Source organism: Ambystoma mexicanum, chromosome 10, assembly GCF_040938575.1.
Source record: "Ambystoma mexicanum isolate Mex_15411 chromosome 10, UKY_AmexF1_1, whole genome shotgun sequence".
Taxonomy (NCBI): domain Eukaryota; kingdom Metazoa; phylum Chordata; class Amphibia; order Caudata; family Ambystomatidae; genus Ambystoma; species Ambystoma mexicanum.
The window spans coordinates 1,465,167,263-1,465,184,023 of NC_090932.1; the positions used below are offsets into that span (position 1 = coordinate 1,465,167,263).

At 42.6% G+C, this 16,761-nt stretch overlaps 1 protein-coding gene across 5 annotated transcripts in view; it reads left to right on the top strand.

Moving 5' to 3' along the window:
• The window catches only part of HVCN1 (hydrogen voltage gated channel 1), a 764,389-nt gene extending 761,390 nt beyond the window's left edge, over positions 1–2,999 (top strand). For all 5 annotated transcript variants that reach the window (XM_069619541.1, XM_069619539.1, XM_069619543.1 and 2 more), the window contains one exon: positions 2,453–2,999. In XM_069619541.1, the coding sequence (XP_069475642.1) occupies positions 2,453–2,518 (66 nt within the window). In that variant the 3' untranslated portion in view covers positions 2,519–2,999. The remainder of the gene's footprint in view (positions 1–2,452) is intronic.
• The last annotated feature ends 13,762 nt before the right edge of the window (positions 3,000–16,761 follow it).

Here is a 16,761-nt window from a genome sequence, read left to right on the forward strand (position 1 = left end):
AGAGGAGGAGCCTAACCCTAGCATTGTAAATCTGTATTTTGTAACAATATTTTGCATCACTTTACTACCCGAGAGACTGGGAACTTTTCTGTTGATTGAAAACACCAAGAACCTTATTTACTTTGAGAAGAGTGAATCCTTGCACAGTTGTTTTAGGTTACTAGTGTTGGGGACAGATTTTGTTTTTTGGGATACGACAGTGACAGGCTTTTTAGTTTCGGACTTCCTGACAATTTCACTAGTTTCCTTTGAGGTAGGGTAACCCCTCTTAGTTTTATTTAATAAAAGTCTTTACCCAAAAACATGCCACCATTGTGTCCGAGCCTTACTTCTGCACCCTTACAACACGTAGCGAAAATCTGAGGGCCAGAAGATCGCCCCTCCAGAAAATGTTTACCACCCATCCAATCCGATTGACTGTCTTTGGACTAGCCAATCTGGTTTCCCCTTACTATAGCCAAGGACTCTGACCAGATCAGCGGTTATATATTAGCCAAACCCAGATGTCACCAACAGGTTTTGGCTCTTTTGGCCTGAGTTAAAACGATCACTGGAGGGATTTGTGCTAAAGAAGAAAATTCACACTTCCGGGCCAGGTGCCTGTTCCTGGCAGTTTGTGCTATAGGTGAGAGTTAATGTTGCCCTATAAAATATTGCATGGGAAAAGCACGTTCTCAATTCCTCTAAAACTCTGCCCCTCCTTGACGGAACCTCACAAAACGTGCTGCTTTGCTGACAATTGTACAGTATTTGTTAGGAGTACTCCCTCTCCCTAACAAACACAAAATGACAACTACAAATTAACAATCAGGACTGCCAAGGCCAAGTTGATTGATATCCAATATGTCTGCCCCAGACAGATATGGTTCTGGAAATTGATTAACATTTGCTTATGGATTTACAGATTGATGAAGCCATATTTCAAACATCACATCACAAGAATGTCCTACTGCAGAGTCATACTGAAGAGCTATAGAACAATTTGATGTCCCTGCACTTAGCTCCTTGACTCGGGGGAGATGTTAGAATGTGATCAGCATTTAGTTTTTATGTTCTATTTTTATTTTGATAAGCGTAATATACAGAAAAAGACAGCTTTTAAATGATTCTTGAGCATTGTCAATAAGGGCTTGTTCTAGTATTCAGTGAAAGAGGGGTAGCTGATATAGTGGTCCAGATAGGGTTGTTCAGTTTCGGACAGTGCCTCCTAACATTAGTGTCCGGTGCTTTTAATATGAAACATTGCTGGCACTTAATGTATTTGTTGCAACCTGGGGCAGGTCACTGTCTTCAGTTCCATTGACCAAAACTATTCTTGAAGGTCTACAAAGGCTGTTCCTTCTTGGGAGCTGAATATTGTTTTTGCATAGCTAATGCAGGACGCATTGTGAGCTCATGCGCAGTTGTCAGGCAGAATGGTTTGATTCAGGTTTAACAGTTATTCAGAAGAGCGTAATCGTTTTATGGCCCATTTATCTTTCATATAAAGTTTCAGTTTACCATTGAATCCATACCACAACTCTACTACTTTTGTTCTGAAGGCCAACAGCTCATTTGATGGAGTGATGTGTTCAAGAGCTATACAATACTGTACATACTATATTGATGGGATGAAGTAATACAGACTCTTCTGACAGCTAGTTGCTAGTTTATTTTATTTGCCTCCAAAATAAAAGCCATTTACCAGCATGGTGTGCTATGCATCAAGTTCCAATACTCCAACCCTAATAGAGATTTGCTTAGATGAGATATGGCTTATCCTCTGGTAGAGCTTTGCAAGGATTCTATCTGAATGCAAGTGCCTATTTTTGGCAAGCATTATTATAAAGATAAGGTCCGGTTAGATGCTCTGGTGGGGCAAGCAACCCTGTTAAACCTGAGCAATAGTTGTTCACTGTTGATAACCATTTAGAAGTGCTAATTCTGAGTCCTAACTGGAAAGAGATTAGACATATTGGACGCCTACTACTCAGAATCTATGGAAGAACATTTTTTGAAAAAGGAAGATTGTAACAATGTTTTTCCAGTGATTCTGGTTTTCATGGATACAATATGTAAGCACATCTTCCCATATTGTATCCCAACAAGCAATCTCTCACTTCATCCTCTAAAAAGGAGTAGGGACATGTCGGGTTGGTCTGACTTCATAAAGACTGTTGATGCTTCTCATGTTTTTAAAGTCTGTTGAGATCTCCTCTGAAGCCAGAGAGAATGCTCACAGCATATGGACTCTTGAATGTTCATGTATGGGGAAAGTGTTGTTACAGACAAGTACCTTTCTCTTCTCTATAACTGCACAATGTAAAAAGGGATACACTTGTTAGAAATGCATTTTTGCACAGATGACAAATTTACTGTCTCTTTGTGGCACTGCATTTTTCGAAGATTAAATGTATTTGTCTTTTGGTTGGTGGAAGAACATTTTAAACTTAATAATTTTTTATTTTTACAGGAAGAAGAGATTCATAGACTTCAAAACCTATTAGAACAACATAAAATCATGCCGCCAAAGAGCTGAAGATGGAAGCCTCAGTTTAATGTGATATACACCCGATTTGCAGCACTTCACTCCCATTCATTTCTCAAGGATCATAAATATAACTTGCACCACTGCAAATGTATTCTCGCTCATATGCTGATTATATGAACCCCCTACAGCAACATAATTTACAGGTGTGCCTTTTGGAGTCAAATTCCACCGATCCTTAGTTTGAGAACTTTTTATGCACTCATACATATTGTAGAAAAATGCTTTTTGTAGCCTAATACTTTGTGTCAAATATTTCCCCCCGTTTCAAAAACACAGCTGTGATAAAATGAATTCAGGCAACATGTTTTTGTCCAAGCCCTAAATGGATTGTAGTTTGGCTAAACCTCCTGATTGTGTTTCTAAGGTTTCTTGAAAGTTTTATGAATTAAAATATTACAATTTTGTGATGAACTCGTGAAGCTGCAGAATTGTAACTGCATTAAATAGTGTCTGCTATAGGAAAAAACAAGCTGGCTAGTTTTTTTTTTTAATATAGTAAAACAAATCCAGATCTTTTTACCTCATGTGCAAATAAGTGCTATTTTTTGGGATATAAGGAATGTTCGAAATAGTGTGACTGTTAGTGGGGTTTGTGAGACAAAATGTTAAATGTAAAAGGGTACCTGTTGTCAATGGAAAGATCCTACTCCTTGTCATTGAGTCGTTGGTTGTGTCCCTACCACTTGTCCCATAAAACATGACTGTAGACTCGTTTAAATCTTTGCAAATGAGAGTGCCTCTGATGTGACCATCATTTACCTGCTCCTGTATTTATAGAAAATATTGGTCTTGGTTATTGATATATTTACAAGTCCTAGAAAGACTGCCAAGTCTTCAAGGGAATATTGGTCTAAATAGCACTGGCGTAGAAAAATAAAATGAAGACCTTCAATTATCTAAATAGTAAAACATGAACAGATGTATCAATATGTAGGCATTTGACATAGTTACATTGTATAAAGCACAACAAATTGTAACCTATTCAGATATCTCTTAAGGTAAAGTGGAACTGCTTATAAATATAAGATGCACATAGCTCCAGGCAGCATCAGGTTGTATTGTGATATCCAGCTCTGGGCCTCCACCTTCTGCATGAAGGTCTCTTGTGGTTTGACAAACATACAAAGTACTAAACTGGGTGTGTAACTGAAATACCTTCTTCCACAGTATTAGTTTAAAATATTTGTGATGATAGCACCTTATTAGCAAGAATGCTGCAGTCCTAGGGTATTACAGGTGGTAACTCTCCTCAGCCAAAGTGAAAGGCCAGAGTGAAGTGAGGGCGTTTCAGGGCAAAGGGACGTTACTTACCTGGTCATGGACCAAAGAAGGGTCATTTTTGCTATGGGAACATTTCACTCAATGAAGGTAAAATGTTCTGTTTAAAACCAGGAGAAACAAAGATGAAACATTGTAATGTTGAGACAAAGGATTTATTCTGGCCATTAGTGCCTGGAAAGGATCAGTGAGCTTTGTTACAAGCAAGCTCATTGGCCCTTGCCAGGGCATTACCCAGCCGACAAGTCTTCCTCACCGCCACGGCTCTATGGTACCTTCTGCGACTGGCCGCTAAGGAAAGGGAGAAGGGACTACTTGTAAGTCCCTTCTCCCGATCCCCGGAGGCCATTTTAGTTTGTTTTTTTTTCATGTGTCGAGAAAAGGTTGCAGCAGTGTTTCTCGACTCGGGGAAAAATTGCAGTTAGTCATCCGGTACAATGTGCCGGGGTACTAATGGCAATATGACCCTCGGAGGGGGGACCATTACCGGTCAGGTCATATTGCCTAATTATTGCCCTCCGTCAGTGTATTGCCTGCAATGTAACTGCTGACAAATGTTTTTCATTTTTGTTTTTTGTACTGAAAATTGCTGCCTGCTTGCCCACCTGTCATGAATTATATTTATTGTACTACCACTCTCCATTAATATGTATTACCCTGTTCTTCATATCAGCAGTCCTATCTTCAGTGAGAATCTCCAGCAAATCTCCAGAAACCCAAAGAGACATTATCTCATTCCGACTACTTTCTGGTTTTTGTCTGTCTTGGAAACAGTTTACTTGATTTATTCCCTTAGCTTGGGTGCTGGCCATGAATCTGCAACGCACTTTGAAGTTTTTCTTCGTTTCCTGATTGGCTGTGAGGCACAAGTGAACGTTTGTGACACCCCTCCCATCTACATTCAAGGTTAGTAGTTCTTCTCTTCCCCAAAGGTATGGAGGTTTATGATACTCAGGATGGTGTTAGTGGCTTTCTCTGGAACATGACATTGCAATTTTACTGCTGATCCAGACCAAGAGAAACAACTAAGTTAAAACATATATAGATATGTGATCATCTTAGTTTCTCTCTCCCCCTCCAAGCGTACTCATCTGGATATCAGAGGGTGCGTTTTGCAGATGAGGGCCATGGTCCGCTATCCAGATTGCATTGTTATAAGCACTGATGTTGGGTCAGACCAGCCAAAATAATGCAAAGCCAAAACAGAAAAGATAGGCGTCTTCACTTCTTCAATGCCATCCTCCCATCTACCACCTCATTTCTTTGTTCTCTTTGAGGAGCCTTATGCTAATGATCAAAACGATAAGAGCATATACCTGCACTAGGATGCTATTAAGAAGTAATTGGCTATGATTGGGTGGAATTGTCAGTATATGTTGCCTAAAGAAGTTCAAGGATCTTAAAGGAGACATTCTCTCAAAAATGTTGTTTTAAAATATTGCCCATAATAAAAAATTATTCACATTTAAACAAAAAAATAATCCTATGTAAAATGAGCAGTGTTAGGACATATTTGTCTTTACTGCACCTTTCCTTCCATTTTAATGGACCCCAAACGTTTTGCTTTTATTTTTGATCCTGACCTTTACTTTTTGCAGTGAAGCTTTAAGCTTCACTACACTGTCTTTGCTCATCTGTTATGGGGAAACTGACCTGTCCTTCAGGCTGCCAGTACTGGGAAACATTGTTTCCCTTAGTCTAGTTACTTAGTTGCTACTTTTAGTAACTTGTTATTACTTGTGGTAACGTTTTATCATTGTACAATGCAGTACAATAGGGTAAACGTTTGTTTTTGCCCTAGACTAACACTCAAAGGATTTTCGGTTAATCTAGGTGTGCTAAATGGACACACTGGTGGCAACAGTGACTTTTTACCATTTGTTGGTGCTTTTCTTGTTAGCCTTACAGCGTTTACTGCGTTTGGCTACTAACTGTGGCTAATGACCAACCAGGTTTTTCGCTTGTCATTTGGCCATCTTGTTTTTTTAGCCTTTTTTTGGCCTGTCAAGCCAGGAAAATCCCCAATGCCCAGGTAAGCAGAGTCTTTTGGCAGGCTACTGGAGGGCTATGTTTGTTTGCTGGCAGGATGTGGTCTAGGACTGTCTGGTCACAATCCACAAACTGGTTGAGTGTTGTGGTGTTATGCATGAGTGTTCCCGCCAATGGTCTTGATTGGACTACTGCTGGGGTGTATGTGTGGGGCTAGTTCTGCTATTGGCTAGTGGGGGTTTTGGCTCTTATCTGGCTTTTGGGTTAAGAAGAGGACCCCTGCACCCACTCTAGAGAGATCCTGGGGTAACCAGAAGGAGCCAATACTCCTGTCCAGCTGTGAGACCCAGCCGTGAGACCAATGAGGAGACCGGAGACCCATCTGTAGAAGGCCTGGTGACCGACTTCTGCTGCTGTCCTGGAAGAGCTCTGTCTTGCTATTGATATTCAGCAGTCCTGCGAGGGAGCTGCGACCCGTGCAGTGGAGGGAACATCCATTCCTGAAGCCTACTCGGTACCCTGCGAAGAAGAGCCTTCGGAAGTGCCCGGGACTGCCCTGTGGCTGGCCAGCTCTGAGTTTGGGCTACCGTGCTGCCGACATCACCGTTCCACATTGAGGCTTGGAACGTGGGGGATCCGCAGCTTGTCCTACAAGACTTACCTCAGCGGAATTTCAGAGTCCTTGCGTCAAGGGGACCTGAAATAGGAGGGAATGTCTGACCACAACAAGTGAGTCCCTTTGTGTCGCCGTGCTGCGGTGACCACCGTCCGAAACAGCTTACCGGAGTCGAGTCCAGTCCTGAAAGGGGTCCTGCATCGTGTTTTTCTGTATTCTTCATCCGAGAGTACTTGCACCAGCTAAAGACACCGACCGGAGAGCTGCTCGCACCTGCAACCCCTGCGAATCAAGTACTGAGGCTGATGGTGGAAAAAGTGACCTTGGACCCTCTTCCATTGACCTGCCAAGTCCTGTGAAGAATAGAGTATGGGGGATGAGTCACAGTGGTTCTTACCTGCCCCTAAACTCCCATTAAAAGTTATGCTAACATTTCTAAAACTTTTACAATAATTTGGATTTCTGTCGACCATTTGACTAGACACCGATCCTGGTAGATGTAGTTTTCCAGTGCCACCGGGGTTGGGGTTAAGTGGTGTGGATTTTGGGAAAGGTAGTTTCCTGGTTCAGGGTACAAAATCTGTTAGAAGGTGGGATTGCAAAATAATTGAACACAGGTTGATTTCTATAATGGAAACAGGGATTATGGGAGTTGTAGTTTGGTATAGAAGGAAAATTGTACAAATCCTTGTCAGGATATAGGGGACAGGTATGTTGTGGTGAAGGAATGCATCTTCGTTTCCCCGCTTCTACTCCCGAGGTGTTCTTTCTGGTGTTTGTCTTATCCTTGCCCTAATAGATTTGGTACATGTAGAGGGATTGCTGGGTTTACCTTTAGGTAAGGGAGATTCGTTTGGTGAAAGGAATGATGAGTGGAAATAGCCTATAAAAGTTTCATGGACTGCGTCCGCCTCATCATCTTCACTGTGTCTCACCTGGGGTATTCCCCTGAGCATAACCCCGGGTTCCCCTACCCAGGTGATCCTCCCCCACTGGACCACCCCAGGAACTGGATCCAATAGCGATGGCCGTGTCCTGGCCACCTGGATAAGGGATTCTTGAGATCTACTTGGGGGGAGGGGACCCTTGGGTTTATCTGTACCCTCACTGTGATAAACTTATATCCAAGAAGGTCCACAAAAAGTTTAATAAGGGGAAGTCACCAAAGTCCGGTCAGGGTAGTGGGACTAATCCTCCCAGGCATGAGTGGTTTCTCTAAACCTCCCTATGTGTCCAGATCCAGTGGGACGTGTTACACTTATGGAGCCAGTGACCACAAAAAGGGGTCCCCCAGTTATAAGGGTAAAACCTTGGGGGGGTCTACTCTGCAAGTCTGGCCTTCTCTCAGAATGAGGAAGAAGAGATTGCAGGGGTGTCCTTCCCTTTTTATTTTATTGTGGTATAGTTAATACAAAAGTAAAAACTTTTCACATATACATTATACTTAAATTAAGTTCATGCATAAAAATATAGAATGAAGGAAACGTATGTAAAAAACGTGTCAAGCATCAAAGCAGACAATTGTTGAAGCTTTCCGTTTTCTTCAAAACGATTTGCAAAAAGAGATATAATGAAGCTTTGCTGTGTGCCCCACATTAATCATATCCACTGGAGTTCTGTCAACACGGCAGTGCCCAATGAGCGAGTTCTATCCTCACCCAGGGCTGAACAAACCGTCTTTGGGGTGTAGGGGTGCACAGCTCTTTATTACTAAGGTAGTTTGTATTATTTCGGACTAATCTAACTACAGGATATCTGTTTTACAAAGTTCAATTAATATGTATTTAGTGTGTCAGGTGCAGACGGGCTGACGTCACAAGGCCACACAAAAAATTGAACAAAACCTGAACTGTGTATTGCTGCACAGTAAGCCCAAATGCACTCCTAATAGAACCTAAGTTCCAATGTTCATTTGTTGTCACACAAGTAAGCTTTGGCCCCTATGGGCTTTTATTCGCACAGGCAAATTCCTAAATTTTGTTTCTAAATTAAAGTGATTATTTCATACAATTTTCAGCAAAACATTAAATGAACAATGTGTTTCGATAGATCCAGTATACAAACCAATCTTTGACTTATTTAGAAAATCAGTTCATTTTAATTCTCCAACCTTGAACAACATCAAACTTCCAAAAAGATTAATATATTCCACAGGTATAGTATCACATATCTATTTACAACACACAAACAACGTAAAGTGAACATGTCTGCGAATACACAATTATTTCGGTGTTTACATGACGTATTGGAGACATCTGTCTCATGGAGTGGTCAACTCCCTCCAGGGAAGCCCTTTGTGTGTTTTACAAATGACCAATGCGTTTCGGATCATAGATCCATCTTCAGGGTAGGGGCTTCACTGTTCCTATACAAGGTGAGCTATTTAGTAGAACATTTCCTTAATTCTGTTCCTGTGGGAAATTGAAATGGACATTTGTTTTAGTCATAGCTTTTAGTGTAAAAAAGCTGAATGGTGGAGAAAAAGGCAAAAAAGAGGCAAATGCCACTAACCTCTCCCAAGGGACTGGTGAGGTCCAAATTTTGACCTATCAAGGATAAAGGAGAAAGTAGAAAAGGTAAGAACCTTCTAATCTATGTACAAGCTACTCAGTAGCGTAATTAAAGTGAGACCCATAAACTCACCCAGTCTTCTGATCGTGATCTCTGGAGACTGGGAAGTGGCAAAGCACAGTCGACCAAACCCTAGAAAGAGTAGGTATACTAAATATATTGTTTGAAGTAATCCCCAGGGGGATACCCCTAAGTTAGCACATTATGTAGGAATGGGTGTATTGACTAATCACTGACCACGAGGCAAGGGACTGTTGTCCAGTTCATGCCCTGGTCGTCGGCGAGAGATCAATGGAGTTGCATCAAAACGATACTGTGAGTTTGTCTCCCCGTAGTGCGTAGGGCACATTCAGCGACTCCATATAACCCGTTGTGTAACTCACTCCTAGTCACAATCGGGATGCTTACCTGATAACACAGCTTCTCATATCGCACTGACCGCTGCAATGAGAGCGGCGCGACTGAGGTTGGCATTCTATGTTGTCCCAGCAACACCGCGCATGCGCACAGGGCGGCCGGGCGGTGGCCATCTTGGTGTGGGCACTCAACTGAAGCACCGTTGTCATAGAGATCAAAAATGGCTATCCCATGTAAACAAGCATAACGCTTGTATTGTATGCATCACGTTTGGCAACTGTAGGGCTGCAAGATCCCCATGACGGTATGAGTTCAAAGGTATTGTGTGTGATTGCACAATTGAGAAATAGGTTGTGGGTGATGCGCATGGGGGCACAACTGCGGTTCAACAGAATCCGCGGGGTGACCCCATGGCGCACCAATCTTTGGCATTAGTCAATATAGGGCTTCTGGGGGGGTTGTGCGTTAGCCGCCACTATGAGAACTGGTAGTCTGGCATTTTAGATCCCACAGTGCAAAAAATTAGATATTTCGCAGTAGCACTACAGCAATACAGCATACATATACCTTCAACCTACATGTCCATTGTCCACATTATTTGTGCCACAGGGCCTAAAGACAATTTCAGCTGAGCAGTGAAACTAAATTCAGGTACAGAGAAGAGTCAAGCAAACAATCTAGCCAAATATTTGGGCATAAAATCAAGTGAACCGTGATTAAGTAAGTCACAATTGAAAACAATGCACAAAGCGGCATTAATACAATTTGCAAAATACACAGCACCATGGTCATACGGTGAAATTTCACACAAAACACATTAGATCAAACTCTGGGTTCATGCCTCGGGGGCTCAATGAGTCCAAAAGTTCAATCCATAGGATTTCCCGTTGTGACAATTTACGTTGCACATCACCCCCTCTGCTACCTGATGTTACTTGCTCTAGGATTACACATTTTAGCTGCGCAACAGTATGGCTTGTTTCTACAAAGTGGACTGCAACTGGTGATTTCTGACTCTTGGCGCGAATGTTGGACTTGTGTTCAGTCCATCTTGTTTTTGCCTTCATAGTCGTCATTCCTACATAGTAGAGTCCACATGGACATTTTAGTGCATATATTACGTTCTGGGCATCACAGGTGCAAGAGTGTCTTAACATTATGGGTTTCCCAGAGTGGGGGTGTGTAACGTAGTTGACTTTGATAATGTTGCTGCAGTGCTGGCAGTTGTGGCACAGGATTGTGCCCTTGAATTGAATCAAAGTACCAGGAGATTGAATCTCGGCTTTCACCAGGCTCTTTCGTAGTGATTTACTGTTTCTGTATGCGAACGTCGGGAGGTCCGTAAACAGATGTTGTAGCTGTGGATCCATTTGCAACATGGGCCAATTCTTTTTTATGGCTCTCTTGATTCTCATGCTCTGCATCGAGTATGTGGTGACATACACTAATGGTTCTCCAGATTTCACTGGTTTGGGTACCAACAGTTTCTCGGTTTATATTTCTGACTTTTCCCGCAACATTGGTAATGAATGTGGGGTCATAGCCTCTTGCTGTAAATTTGGTTTCCAATGTGGAGGATTGACGTTCATACTCGGTGTTCTCTGAAATGTTCCTTCTATAGCGTAGGAATTGGCTAAGTGGTACACTGTCGACAGTTCGTTTTGGGTGAAAGCTCGTGGCCAGTAGTAAGCTGTTTCTGTCGGTCTGTTTAGTATAGATCCTGGTTTCAAGTCTAGTCTCAGCTGCATATACCTCCACATCTAAAAAGTGAATAGTTGTCCTGCTTGTCTCCGTTGTAAATTTAATCCGGGGGTTCATCTCGTTCATCATCTCAAAGAAGTTTTCCAATTCGTCATGGGGGCCTGTCCATATCCCAAAGACATCATCAATGTACCTGACGTATAGTGATAGGTGTCTCATCCATCTTGCTGACGTTAGGACGTGTTCATACTCTAGGTAGTACATGAACGCATTTGCGTAGCATGGTGCCATAGCCGCACCCATGCTGGTGCCTGATGTTTGAATGAAAAACTGGTCCTGGAATTTAAAGAAATTGTTTCTAAGTACCAATTTCAAGAGGGTGAGGACAAAAAGTCTCGTCTCCTTGGCACTTGTCTGATCTAAATATGAGCCATTCGATTGCTTCGAATCTGGCTTCGTGGGCTATGTTTGTGTATAATGACGTGATGTCCATGGTGAACAGTAGGTCTCTTTCTCGCACAAATTGCACGTTGTTAAGTTTTTGCAGAAAGTGCATCGTGTCTTTGACATATGTTGACGTTTCCTGGATCAGAGGTTGAAGGATTTTGTCCAGATATTGAGCAAGGGGTTCGAGGATACTGTCTGTCGCTGCTATAATGGGGTGTCCCGGAGGTTTTATCAACCTCTTATGTATTTTGGGTAATATATACATTGCCGGCATGATAGGATATTTATTCTCGAGGAAGCGTCGTGTTTTTTCTGAGATTACATCATTCTCTTCAGCCTCATCGAGAACTCCTTTGATAAGGGCTTGTACTGTTTCTGTGGGATTCATTGGAACTTTGAGGTATGTTTCTTCATCTCTCAGTTGTCGCTCGATTTCCTCAAGATAATCCTGTTTATTCATTAGTACGAGGACTCCTCCCTTGTCTGCTGGTTTAAAAATGACATCCTGATTATCTAAGAGATTTTTCAGTGTCTGCCGCTCTCTTGTGGAGAAATTGCCTTGAGTGTCAGTTTTAAATTGTATCCTTTTAAAGCCCTGCAAGACCGTCTTCTCGAAAGTAGATAGAATATGGTTCTGTATCGGAGGATTAAAGGTGCTTTTGGGACTGGGCTCAAGAAATGTGTGCGGTTCCTTTGCTGTGTTGTCCTCATCCAAAGAATCAAAACTTTAAGCCCTATATTGACTAATGCCAAAGATTGGTGCGCCATGGGGCACCCCGCGGATTCTGTTGAACCGCGGTTGTTCCCCCATGCGCATCGCCCACAACCTATTTCTCCATTGTGCACTCACACACGATACCTTTGAAACTCATACCGTCACAGGGATCTTGCAGCCCTACAGTTGCCAAACGTGATGCATACAATACAAGCGTTATGCTTGTTTACATGGGATAGCCATTTTTGATCTCTATGACAACGGTGCTTCAGTTGAGCGCCCATACCAAGATGGCCGCCGCCCTGTGTGCATGCGCGGGGTTGCCAGAACAACATAGAATGCCAACCTCAGTCCCGCCGCGCTCATTGCAGTGGTCGGTGCGATATGAGAAGCTCTGTTATCAGGTAAGCGTCCCGATTGTGACTAGGAGTGAGTTACTCAACGGGTTATATGGAGTCACTGAATGTGCGCTACACACTACGGGGAGACAAACTCACAGTATCGTTTTGATGCAACTCCATTGATCTCTCGCTGACGACCAGGGCATGGACTGGACAACAGTCCCTTGCCTCGTGGTCAGTGATTAGCCCATTATGTAGGAATGGGTGAATTGACTAACTTAGGGGTATCACCCTGGGGATTACTTCAAACAATATATTTAGTATACTTACTCTTTCTAGGGTTTGGTCGACCATGCTTTGCCGCTTCCCAGTCTCCAGAGATCACGATCAGAAGACTGGGTGAGTTTATGGGTCTCACTTTAATTGCGCTACCGAGTAGCTTGTACATGGATTAGAAGGTTCTTACCTTTTCTACTTTATCCTTGATAGGTCAAAATTTGGAGCTCACCAGTCCCTTGGGAGAGGCTAGTGGCATTTGCCTCTTTTTTGCGTTTTTCTCCGCCATTCAGCTTTTTTACACTAAAAGCTATGACTAAAACAAATGTCTATTTGAATTTCCCACAGGAACAGAATTAAGGAAATGTCCTACTAAATAGCTCACCTTGTATAGGGACAGTGAAGCCCCTACCCTGAAGATGGATCTATGATCCGAAACGCGTTGGTCATTTGTAAAACACACAAAGGGCTTTCCCGGAGGGAGTTGACGACTCCATGAGACGGATGTCTCCAATAAGTCATGTAAACACCAAAATAATTGTGTATTCACTGACATGTTCACTTTACGTTGTTTGTGTGTTGTAAATAGATATGTGATACTATACCTGTGGAATATATTAATCTTTTTGGAAGTTTGATGTTGTTCAAGGTTGGAGAATTAAAATTAACTGATTCTCTAAATAAGTCAAAGATTGATTTGTATACTGGATCTATCGAAACACATATTGTTCATTTAATGTTTTGCTGAAAATTGTATGAAATAATCACTTTAATTTAGAAACAAAATTTAGGAATTTGCCTGTGCAAATACAAGCCCATAGGGGCCAAAGCTTACTTATGTGACAACGAATAAACATTGGAACTTAGGTTCTATTAGGAGTGCATTTGGGCTTACTGTGCAGCAATACACAGTTCAGGTTCTGAACAAACCATCACCAGATGTTTTAAGCTTTCATCTTCTCTGCAATTCCCACAAAATCTACAACTACAGTCTCCCCGTGTATGATCCCATTTACTTATACGTTCCAGCGTTGGTAGCTGGTTAAGGCGGAAACGCATATACATATTGTAATTCTGGGCATGGAAACATCGAGATGTACATAGAGATTTCTTCCCTTTTGGTGTTCAATTTTGCGTATTCACCATAGAGTGTATATAAGCCCAATTTGTCCGTAGTTTCAGCCCAATCATACCTAAAGAGCTTTCTTTTGGTTAGAGATGTATTAATTGTGACTTCTTCCGTAGAGGAGCCAATAAGTTGCAGAATGTTCAACATCTGCTGTTTAAACCTGGTAATGGTAAAGCCTGAATCCCGTGTTTGATTTGTCCCCCAACTCTTGAAACAATGAGTCTGGCTGCGGCTTCAGAAGCTTGGCAAACACAGCCATGTTCCTCCACAGGGCTCTCACTGCTAGGGAAATCAGGACAAACTCATGTCTTATGATGGCATTTGGAAATTAGTTTTCCTACCCAAGGGTTCTTTTCCAGAACAAAAGCTGCATGGAGGGGTACAGATCAATCCGTGAAATGTCCAGGCCCTATAGCAAGGTTGGCTCCACCTTGAGCAAGTAGAATGAAAGGTGGGGGTCTCGGGGGAAAAGCGACACAGCTGCAAATAAATTCCCTTTGTTTTAATTAGCAGCGGGGCAAATTTATTTTTTAGGGAGAGTTTCCAACCCTCTTCAGAGCTTTTATTGGAAACCTCATAACCCAAATATCTCAACGTTTCAACTCTCATCAAGGGGTTTTCCCCAACTCTCCAATTAAAGGTTTTTGGGCTCTTTTTTTGTCATGAAGACCATTACTTTGGACTTCTGTCCATTGATTTTAAGATGGTTCCCGAACGCATAATTAAAGAATAGGCTGCGTTTTGGAGACCCATGGGCGTAAGGTCGAATAGTACTATGTTGTCTGAAAAGGCAATCCAATCGAGCGTTACCGTACCCAGTTTTACAGGGTTAGGTGTGCCTGCCTCCCAGATTTTGTGCATGTCAACCACATAAAGGTTAAAAAAGGTTGGCGAAACCACACACACTTGTCGCAAACCCACAAAGGTGGAAATGGTCTGTCGGGACACCCTCCCCATTCAGCCTTACCCTCAATGTCGTGTTTGTGTGGAGAAGTGCCAGGAGCTGGACCGGATGCACAGAGATGTTCCATGCAAGGAGTTTGGTCCACAGCCTACCTCTACTTAGTGTTGAACGTGTTTGTCATGTCTATAGAGGCCATATAGACAGTTCCTAGCCACCCTCTTTTTGTAGCTGCCAGTAGGTGGGACATGGTGAAAGCATTTAGCAACGACCCCATAACTGAGCGAAAACCTACTTGGTAGGGAGACAACAAGTGCAGTGCAGCCGTTTGTGCTCTGAATTCCTTCAGCAACAAAGTCGCAAAGATTTTACTTGATGAATTCAAAAGAGCAATTGGCCTGTACATTTGTGTGTCAGCCTTGTTTGTAATTGGGGATAATGAGAGACTGTCTCCATGTCTCTGGAACCCTACCTGTGAGATAAACGTTGTTGAATAATTCCTTCAACGGTCGAAGCCAAACACTCCTATTGCTTTTGATCAATATTGGGGGAATGTTATCAGGACCTGGCGCCCTCGAGGCCTTAGCTTTCCCAATGGCGCAAGCAATGTCCTATCTAGTAGGGTCCCCTCTTAGTTTGGTGTTTAAGTATGATGTAACTTCATTTTTGGGTAAAGGATATTTTTCCTCTAAGTAGCTGATCCATAGATACAATGATGTGACATATCCTACCCTGCTCCAGCCCCTTGGTTTTACCGACCAGAAGTGACGAAAAGTTAGAGGAATCTCCATCAATGACAGTCTCATGAGCTCTTGGTTTGTTCTAATTTGGGATTCCCTTCTAATTGTCTTCAAGGTGCCTTTAAAGGTAGTCAAAATCCAGTTTCTTGCCATGTTGTATCCAGCCGTCCCTTTGATGTTGAGCAGCAGAGCCTTCAATGCCTTCCTCTTGACCAGCGTTGCCTCTCTCACCCTTGGATAAAAAGTGTGCTGATGGGCTTTACCATCCCCCCCATGTATTTTACTCCTATTACTGAGGTTTTTTATGCATAACTGCAAAGTCAAGTTGTAACTTTCTACTTTTAGGACGCCCCCAAGTGGCCCATCTGCAACATTGTTTGTCCCCACTCCCTCATGAAGGTGCTACATGCCTTTGCATTCCACTTCACCGCTAGGCCACCCCTGTTCGCTATAATGAAAACAGTAGTAATCTGGTTGCATGATCATCTGGAGGTGCATGTTAAGAATTACCAGTGTATGATCACTGCCAAATGGATCACTTTTAACCAGGGGTTCACACAGTTTGGCCAAACAAGAGGAGACAAATAAGTGGTCAATCCAAGATCTATTCAGGCCCCTGGACCACATAAAGAACCTATTTGTAACCTGCGCCTCCTCTGGAGTGCAAACCTGCATATCCCAACTAGTGAGGAACTGATCCCAACAGAGACCAGAAAGCTCACTACTTGAACCAGCCATGTCACAATAAGATCGCCCTCTCAAGTCTTGCATGTCCATGCATGCTGCATTTAAGTCTCCTCCCAGAACAAGTTGGTTGTGGGGTTCCCCCAGCCATGACAGAAACAATGTGTTCAGCTCAGTGTATAAATGCGCTAATGTTTTAGTAGCGTGATTCCAGTATACATTTACAAGAAGTACATTTTCTTTTTGACATGGTAGGTATACATGAATGCCCATCAAGTTCGGAGACTTTACTCAACCTCGAAATGGGTACAGTTGTAATTTAAATCTACTGCAATAGCAAGCCCTCCTTTCGGCCAACCTTTAATGCCGCTTGTCGCATTCCTGCAGTAAGTGTGGTACCCCTCCAATACAAAAGCCTCTAGGGACATGGTTTCTTGAAACAAGATCACACCTACTGATTTTAAACTCTCAGCGTTAGATCTAATT